The 10,000-nt window shown below is 44.1% G+C and overlaps 1 protein-coding gene across 1 annotated transcript in view; it reads left to right on the top strand.

Annotated features, from left to right (window-relative positions):
- tcerg1l (transcription elongation regulator 1 like) overlaps nucleotides 1-10,000 on the top strand; it is a gene marked incomplete at both ends in the record, with an annotated part of 99,938 nt that overhangs the window by 14,776 nt on the left and 75,162 nt on the right. The window contains one exon of the mRNA XM_080541888.1: nucleotides 4,683-4,895. Coding sequence (XP_080398014.1) covers nucleotides 4,683-4,895 — 213 coding nt within the window. The remainder of the gene's footprint in view (nucleotides 1-4,682; nucleotides 4,896-10,000) is intronic.

Here is a 10,000-nt window from a genome sequence, read left to right as displayed (position 1 = left end):
GTTACCTGCTATAGTGCTGTATCTATGTTGGTCTACTGTACTTCAAACAGCATGTACTCACTGCTGGGCAAGTTTCAAAGTTTTTCTATTTTTTTTATACAACATTTCATACTGTTCATACTGTCCAAATTCATACTGTTTTCTCCCAAGAGAGTGATGTACATGTTCCGCAACAACAACAACAACAACAACAACAACAACAACGACCTTTTGTTGTTCCCTTTATTCGTTTCTTTTATTGCCACACAACCTTGGTTGGTGGAATTGTTTTTCAGCACAACATGGTTGGGAACTCAGTTAAAACCCACTGCATAGAAGACAGACAATACAAGTCACTGTGGACTGCACTTGGTCCAAGTAACACAGGTTCCTTTCCCTCTCATTATGTACTGTTACTCTATGTGTTCATGTTTTGGGTACAGTTACATGCTAAAGATGTTTCTGTACACTTCAGAATCCATTCTGCTGCTGCTGCTGTCAGCAGTAACATCATACTTTAGCCCAGGAAGAAAATAAAATAAAAGGAGGAAATGAATGCATGTAGTGCTATCAGATAGAATTTAAATTCGATTTTAAATTCTCAAAAGTAAGTGGCCCAAACGAAAAACTTTGTGGGCGCTACACTTTTCTTTTTCGTTTACTTCTCTTTACACTTCAGGGCTTCCTTAGATTTCAGTTACTATGGCCCCAAAAAAACCTGACTCATATTTTGAAACTCAGGTTATTGACAGGAGCTAATGGAATGTGAAAGTCACTCTGGTCAAAAAAAAACACAGGTGCTGGAAAATAGAATTGAAGTTGATTGGTCAATTTCGAATGAGGCAGCGGAGCATTGGCTGGGAGCGGGGGGGCTCTTATGGGCAGACAGGTCTTATGGGACTCCGGGGATCTGTAATCGTGCCTTCTAGAGAAAATGGAATATCCCAGATGAGAAATTGTGAAAACTATTGATTTTCACCAGAGCAAGACTCTTATTGAAGACACTTATTGAATCAATAAAACAGTGTATATGATGATACATGTACAAATTGAAAGAGTGGAGCAGCTAGATGATAATATATGTAGCAATGTAGATGGTACTGTATAGGTCTATGATACTAGATATGTGATCATTATCTCCTCTTCTACTTCTTCCTGTGGCCTCAACTGAATCAGACAGACACCTAAGAAACTGGGGTATATTACACAGCACACAATATCACATTAGGCTTTTCCAACAACAACAGCAACGGCACATCAATATTTCTGTTTGCTGTGTCTCGTCCTCGACTCCCCAAAGCATTGCAACTCAAACATCTAAGACATCAATGTCTCTCACAATGTCAGTTCAAACGTAATGAGTTTCCGATTCTTCCGAGTGTTAATTAAATGTGTTATCTTTGAGCCCTATTGTGTGTGTACTCGTCGCAAACAGACTTGCTTCCCCCCCTCCCCGCCAAAAGCAACATTTTCTACATCCTAATAACCCAGATAGAAAAACGGACATTTCAAATGATTGCACGACTGGCTAGCTCCATAATTTACATTGTACATCTTTGGCATTTAGCGACTTACAACCAATACATTTCACTAAGCAAGTGAATCATCAATCCACCAGTCGTAGCAGGAAGAGTAATCTAGCTCAGGCCCGGGGGCCATTGATAGGAAAGGAAAAACCTTCTTCCATCAACACATCACACATCCATAATGCTACACATAGCATAGTGTTACTACAATACAACTTCATATTAACCTAGATCGTCTTACTTTCGTCTAAACATATCCTCTAAGTCTACATTATTCACAGTGTTGTTTCAGAGTCTGGTTAGATTATACCAGAAGGCCTTTTTGAAGGCCCCGTCGGTTCCCCCCTGGGCGCCATGGAGCGAGTGATCCCCCTGGGCCGGGCTTTTAGCCCTTTCTATAGATTAGTGTGGGAGAGGAACACTCCGCCGCAGTAGAGGCTACGCTGCTACGCTGCGATGTGCTTATCCTCTTTCCCTGAGCCAACAAAAAAAAACTCCTTCTTCATTATTATTCTGGCTTTGTTTAGCACAAATATTCCATGGCAAGCGGAGAGACAGAGAGAGAGAGAGAGAGAGGGACAGAGAGACAGAGAGAGAGAGAGAGAGAGAGAGAGAGAGAGAGAGAGAGAGAGAGAGAGAGAGAGAGAGAGAGAGAGAGAGAGGGAATACAATAATTCAGCAGAAAAAAAAAGATTTAGATTTCCCTAAAGAAAGTCTCCTCTAAGAGAGGGGTTGAAGAAGTAGCCAGTTTATTATTATGGGATGTATAAAAAACAAAACAAAGATGACCAAAGGCTGAGAGAGAGGGCAGAGGGGGGGTAGTAGACAACATCAACATGAACTCTGTGTTGCATAAAAAATGCCCAGCAAGCCGTCTGATGATGACTGTGTGGCTCTTGTTTGTGGGATTTCAGCACCACAGACCGAACGGACAGCTCCTCCACAACGCCAGGGCTCTGTGCTCTCTGTGTTTATGGTCGGAGCCTGATTAGGTATGCACAGTCGACTGCACACGAGTGCTCCTTCGCTTGCTTAGAGTTCTCTCACCTCGAGGCCCAAAATGTGTCCAATGCTGATTGAGTTGCTGTGTACAGCCCAATGTGCTCAGCTACATCTGCTGAGAGCAGCACTGGGGGTCGAACATTATTTGAAATACTTTGAAACCACTTTGAGCTTTTTTTGCTTTTGCTTGAGTCTACTGTACGTGGAGTGCCAGATGCATTCCAATATTGCACAGGACATAAGATAAGTATTTGAAATTATTTGAACCCCCCCAGATCTGGTTGAGAGGTAGCACAACATTACTTTCCTTTTGGATTGTCTATGAGGCCAGCTGCATTATGGGCCACGCCTATAAAGGGAGGAAGAGTAGACCGGGTTCAAGGGTCAATTGGAGGTCAAGGGTTATAATTTGAATATAACTCACTCAATAACTAACTCTAATGTCTAGTAAGTTCCATCTCGTTTTAGACAATCCCCCGTCCGATATATAATTCAACGGATCTGTTTGAAGAACCGTGTTTGGAGGTCACCCCCCGAACAACATTGGTGTCACATTATTAATGCATTTAGAGCATCAGCTCTTGCAGATGTTAAGAAGACGTTCTACTTTAACGTGTCAGCGGTTTTCGAGCGATCGGCTTACTGTACAGTTTAATTTTAGCCTAATTTCTAACAGCATATTCTTCTTCTTCTTTTACACCTTTCTCTTTTTTTCCCCGCAACATCTGTACAGTGTCCTGTTCCGTGTGTGTGTGTGTGTGTGTGTGTGTGTGTGTGTTCTGTTGGTACCAGAATGGTTCCTGTGGAGATTTCCCTCGTGGCCTCATTTCAGAGGTGTGCCACACTCACACTCCCTCAGATCTCTCCGGTTCTCTCAGCCGCCAGATAAAGTGCGATTCGTTTTAGCAGGGCTCTGCGATAGGTTAACTGGGAGGAAAATACCAGCACCCAGTGCGATTGTTTTTCCAATGTCCCCAGGACTATCTCTACATTAGAAGCTCTCTGTTCTCAGCCGGTGCAGGCGGCCAAGATAATGAATGTGATGACTCCTCCGTTTGAGTGGGAGGCTAGAGTTGGCGTTGCATGCTATTGAAGTTCTTTTTTTCTTTCCCTTCTCCCTCTCCCTGAACATGTCCTAGGGTCAGAGAACATGCTTATACTGCAAAACAGAGAGTGTGAAGACTTGTGTACCACCTTTATAGAAAATGTGTTCAAACACCAGGCTATAATGTCATGGAAAATGGGATACGAGAGGAGTGCGAGGTGAGGTCTCAGGGACACGGTGGTGACATGTGTTTGCTCTTATAGATATCTGAATATTTAACAAAGAACTCATTCGTGGATTTGACATAGAACAACAACACAGGCTTGATTCCGGTCGGTTGGCCAGGTTGAAATAATCTGTTATGCAAATGCCACGTTAGATGCATTCAATGTAAACGTATGTGTAATCCCGATAAAGAGGTGTTTGTACAGCTGTATTCACTTTCAGCACTGCTGAAAATTGTGCTGGATTTGGCAGAACGTCCTGACACAGATTCAGTGTGTAGGCTTAATTATCCCCCCAGCACACTGGCTGCAGTTGTAAGCTAGCGAACAGTAGGGCTATGTCTTCCTCAGCGCTAGCTAGCAGCCTGATAAACCAAGCATAAAGCACATGAGATGAAAAGCATCGCGCCTTGGCAGCAACTCAATATCAGGGGAACAAAGAAACACCATGTCTCCTCCGCTGAGAGAAGCCTCACAAGAACGAGACGCTACCAAAAGGAACACAGCGGTTTCATAACACCTTGTTGACTTCACGCTCTGAGATATTTTAATATCTAAGCAGCCCCTGATTACTTTTCACAGTGTCGGGAAAATATAGGGACTTTGTTGATATCATATAACAGGGAGATTGTGTAATACGCCGGCAGGCAAACAAACACCTCTCTTGACTAACATGAATACTAAGTAATGATGCTCTCACTCAGCGACCCTCAAACCGGTAGCTCTCCCGTTTTGTAAGTAACAATCCTTCCTACCCAGAGGTCGAAGGTCAACTTCATCATTATTCCTCGGAGGAGAGCCGGGGTCTCAAGCTTGCCCTTTCGACGGTGGCGAAAGGGAAAGGGAGAGGTGGAGTAGAAGGGAAGAGTAAAAGCAGTCGTTGTGTGTTTCTCTCTGTGTTGTCAGGTTGCCCTGTGGCCATCAAACGCGTGGGCAGCAACAAGAGGATGGCTTTGGCGGCCGCTGCCATGCTGGCTATGGAGACCGAGGCGACCCATGGACTCCCCTCCTCCTCCCTCTCCTCCCTCTCCTCCTCCTCCACTCGCCCGGCCGTCCATCCACTCCACCTGCTCTCCCTGTCGCCCATCAGGATCCCCTTCCTCTATCCACCCGCTCCAGGTAAGACGGCCTTGGCCCAGGTAGACCCACTGTGAGAGTTCAGCTGAGGTAATAGCCACTCTGGTCCAGTAATAACCAGTAATAACAGTTCTGGTCCAGTAATAACCCAGTAATAACAGTTCTGGTCCAGTAATAACCAGTAATAACCACTCTGATCCAGTAATAACCAGTAATAACCACTCTGGTCCAGTAATAACCAGTAATACAGTTCTGGTCCAGGTAAAACCCCCCCTGGCCAAGGTAAAGCCAGTCAAAGTCTGGCCTAATTAAAGCTACTCTGGCCGTGGTATAAAACTGTGTGTGATGTGTTGTGTGATGTCTGTTTGTGTTTACATTGTGTGTTGTTTGTGTTATTCTAATGAAGACGGTTTCTGGCAATGTGATTAGCGCCAAGGCTCGCACAAAAGGCGGCTGTGATGTCGTAATTGGTGGATTGTAATTGCAAATGTGTGTACGGCATTATGCAAATGAAAACATTAAACAGCTACTGTTTGTTTTTAGATATTAAAGCCTCTCTCTGAAGTATCCCCTTCCTTTCAAGTTGAACTTTAAAGTGGACGAGCGCAGCTCTGACTCCTGCAACCTTGTTGGCACTTGTTGGCTTAGTGACTTCCTTTATCTCTTGTTTTCTTGACTACTCTAAAGTGTATAGGGCACAAGGATCTTTCTTTTCCCAGGGTTAGATCATGAAACCTTTTCTGCTTGAACTCCAGACAGACATGTGATAGATTTTCTGTGAGATGTTTTTAATGTGAAGGAGATTATTCAAGGCTCGTGGTGCGATTTTGCATTTTGCAATCAGTAATTAGCCAGCGTTTTTCCCGGGTAGACCGGGTGGTTATGCTAAGCTTGTTGTGCTGTGTCACTGCCCCGCCCCCCCCCACCTCCCGCCTCCTCCCTCTCCCCTCCTGCCCGTTAGCCTGCAGTAAACCAAAGCACTTCCCCCCTTCCAGTGTGGAAGATCAGGTGGGGGAATTTCACTTTGCTGAAGTGGACACGTTTACATCAAGGCTTAGAGAGAGAGAGAGAGAGAGAGAGAGAGAGAGAGAGAGAGAGAGAGAGAGAGAGAGAGAGAGAGAGAGAGAGAGAGAGAGAGAGAGAGGCAGAGAGAGAGAGAGAGAGAGAGAGAGAGAGCGTAATGATTGATTTCAGGAGAACGGGTTTGAGTCTGGTAGTTAATTTACTGAAGGAGCTAGGCCATGACTTTCCTTCTCTCTCTCTCTCTCTCTCTCTCTCTCTCTCTCTCTCTCTCTCTCTCTCCTTCCCTCATTCTCTCACTTTCTCTCTCTCCCTCTCTGTCTCCTCATGCATATTCTCGTGCTCGGCCATGACTTTCCTTCTCTCTCTCTCTCTCTTTCTATCTCTCTCTCCTTCCCTTCTTCCCTCATTCCCTCACTTTCTCTCTCTCCCTCTCTGTCTCCTCATGCATATTGATCGTCCAGGGAGAGTTTTCTGTCCCTCCCGATGCAGGTAGATGGCCGAGGGGATTGTGCGTCAACGGAATGAGATGGGTTCTGGGACAAGGAGGGAGAGGAGAGGCTCCACACTCAGGCAGATGTGATGTGCTAGCTAAAAAACCCGATCTTGCTGCTTCATAATCACTCCATCCCCTTGTAATTCCCCACTGTGTGTGTCCGCTGGGACGACGGATCGCCTTCATGTTAACGTGAGAGGAGGGGGGTGTGCGTACGGGCAAGCAAGACAACGATGAAACAGGAGTGCAGTGTGCTGTCGAAGTGTTCGCCAGCGATGTCAAAGGAAACTTAAAAGGAAGAGGGGTCACCGCACAAGAACCCCTCCATTTATTTGTCAAGGATTGTAGTTTTTTCGGCATGCAGAAGAGGCCTGCTTCCGTATTCCACAGGCGGCTCTCTCTCTCTGCTTGCGTTTGATGCTGTAATTTATTCTGATTGTAGGCAGAGAACTAATGTCGCGTCTTTATTGCATTCATTACATCAAACAGCCCAACGCAAACAAAGGTGGCAGAGCTGAATTACAATCTGTTCCCAGTGCTTCTCGATACAGGGATGCAGACGAGCTGACAGCAGAGAGAGAGAGAGAGAGAGAGTGTGGCCCACTTAGCCAGATGTACTGAAATAACAATCACAAAGGTGTTTATATGTAGTGTGAAGCGTCCCGCATAATCACACATTATGGTAGTTAGCTGAAGAGGAGGAAACTTCATTTCTGGCCCAGTCACAATATTGTACATAAACATTTGGCGGATTACTGGAAACTTCTAGACTATTTCTTTTTTAGATGTACTTTTCGGTCAGTCATAGCTACCGGGGACTCTTTTGATCAGATAGATCTATGTCTGTTCTTTCTCTTTCTTCACTCCGAAATGTTATGAACACTCCACGGAATCACGCTTTTGTAGAAACCCGCTAGTCTAGGCCAATATTGCAGGACTGTAAGTTGATTGAACTTCGAGCACTTCATCTCAGCAGGGAGGTTGTGGAGACACACTGCAATGCTCATCCTGTCCCGGTTGTTGAAAAACCTTGAATTATCCCGATTCTTTTCTCTGATCCCGGATCGGGTTGAGCTGGTAGATTTCCTCCTATACGACTCAAACTCTCACCGAGATAGATCGGATCCAGATTAAAAGTTCTGATAATGCAAAGTTGTTTGGGGAGTTTTGATCTGTGAGGGATACGGATGTTTACACACAGTCACACTGCCACTCCTCAGTACCGCTGTAAGAGACATCCATCCTCCCCCTCCTCTGACAGTAGTGTAGAAACATCCGTCCTGGTTTTTCATCTGTCTTTTTCTGTTTTCATTTATCCTCCAAACTTTGCTTAGTTTCCTAATGGTTATTTTGACAGCTGTGTGTTTAATGGGTACCCTGACAGCTGCGTGTGTAATGGTTACCCTGACAGCTGTTTGTGTCAGCAGAATTGACAAGGATTTCTGAGCCCTTTGAACAACTGCCTCATGCCTTTGTTAAGGAGGAGGAAGTAGGTCCCAGAATCAGAATAAGGCAAGGCAAGGCAAGGCAAGGCAAGGCAAGGCAAGGCAAGGCAAGGCAAGGCAAGGCAAGGCAGGGCGAGGCGAGGCGAGGCGAGGCGAGGCAAGGCAGGTTTATTTGTACAGCACATTTCATCCAACAAGGGCAATTCAAAGTGCTTTACATACATTATTTAAAAATACAGCAAGAGGAGCCTAGTAAGAAAATAAAGATTACAAAGAATAAAAGCAAATATAAGAAGTAAATAGATAAAACATAAGACAATATTTAATGGAAAAAAAGACATTGATAGAAGTGTTTGTGTTTAATCATAACTGGTGCAAAAGATGAGCTTAGATCTAAATATTTTAAGGGTTTGGGCCTGTATGATTTCTTCAGGGAGTTTGTTCCAGGAGCATGCATCAGTGTGACTGAAAGCTGCTGCACCCTGTTTTGTTTTTACTCTTAGCTGATTAGTCTCAGCTGACCTTAGGCTGACCAGCTGACCTTAATAAGAATCTTTTTTTTTTTTAATCCGAGTACACACAAGTACAATGATTTGGCTTTGGTTCCTCAACATACAGATTTCAGCATCATGATTGAAATCACAATAATAAAGTAAAATAAGTAGTACCGGTAAGTCGTGTAAAATAAGTAATAACAAAGTCATAATGTAATAACTTATGTTAGTAACCAGTCGTACTACACTGTAATCAATAATGCAAAATGCTGTGCAAAGTACAATGAGATGAAATGCAACATAACAGTCTTCAGTAGATCTCAAGTAATCAGCAGTGCGCAAGTAGTTATATAATATAGATTATTTTTGTAGTGTGCGTGTGGCTGGCTTGGGGGAAACAGTATGTTGTTTTCTTCCAGTGTGTTTCTCCAGGAGACTGATTGCTTGGGGGACAGAGCTGTTTGACGTCCTCTGGGTCTTTGCCCTGAGGCTTCGCTAACGTTTCCACGCCGACAGTAGCTTGAACACAACAATGTCGTACCTTTCAAGATCAAGCCAATGTCTTGAAATTCGATAAAAACAAGAACACCTTTGGCATTGCAAACTCCTATAATATATAATGGAACTGTACTTCATGCTGGAGTTAGGGAGAGAATAATATAGTATATGTGCCCATGTCTGAAATGTACAGGGCATTAGCTACACACAGTCTATCTACATTAGCTACACACAGTCTATCTATGCCTATCTATGGAGATTCATGGCGGGCTAAGTACCACTTTAATCTCCATGTTATCACAATGATGACAGCTCGTCTTCATGTTCCCATCTCATCTATGACTAATAGGTTATGGACATTTATATTATAGAAAACGTATATCTGAGATATGAATAATAACTAATAATGGGGGCGGTCAGACAGGAAGTCCTTGATCCATGCACATATAGAGTTTGATAGGCCCAGGTCTAGTAGTTTGGTCACTAGCCTGTCTGGAAGGATGGTGTTGAAGGCAGAGCTGAAGTCCACAAAGAGCAGTCTCGCGTAGCTGTTTCCCCTCTCCAGGTGGGATAGAGTGGAGTGGAGAGTCGTCGCGATGGCGTCCTCTGTGGACCTGTGGGCTCTGTAGTATAATGTATGAAGGATCAAGTGGGGAGGACTACTTCTTGGATGTTTGTTCAAGGATACAATAATGAAGAAAATGAAAATAATCAAAATCATTTGTACATTCACGTATATTGACAACAGGGCAGAACCTGGGCAGAGTGTAGTAATACTGGACAGCAGCATATTTTCGGATAACAGTTTAAACTGTTAAAAGTTGTTTGGCTGCAGCGTAGAGTAAGTAAGAGTAATCAGAGTTGTTTTTCTCAGTTTGTCACTGATATCATAGACCACCTTGTATCCAAGAACTCTGTCAAGAAGTGGTCTGGTCACCAAATAACGTAGCCTACTATCGGCACAACACCTCAGCTGTACCCGTTTACCAGGGTGTTCCCATGGTAACATATGTACAGTATCATGCAGCCTACAGGATAACCCAAGGTACATGCTGACAGCGGATGCTGCCACGGTATGACCGTTAACATCAAACTCGGTCGGGAAACATCTTATCAGAATATGCGTTTATCTTGAACAGCAGTTCAAGAGATGCAATAAAGTGAAAGGGGTGTTTCACTCCAGCCCGTTATGAG

The sequence above is a fragment of the Nansenia antarctica genome (assembly GCF_963989245.1).
Source record: "Nansenia antarctica genome assembly, chromosome: 11".
In the NCBI taxonomy this organism is placed as follows: Eukaryota; Metazoa; Chordata; class Actinopteri; order Argentiniformes; family Microstomatidae; genus Nansenia; species Nansenia antarctica.
This window is presented reverse-complemented; position numbering and strand designations above follow the sequence as displayed.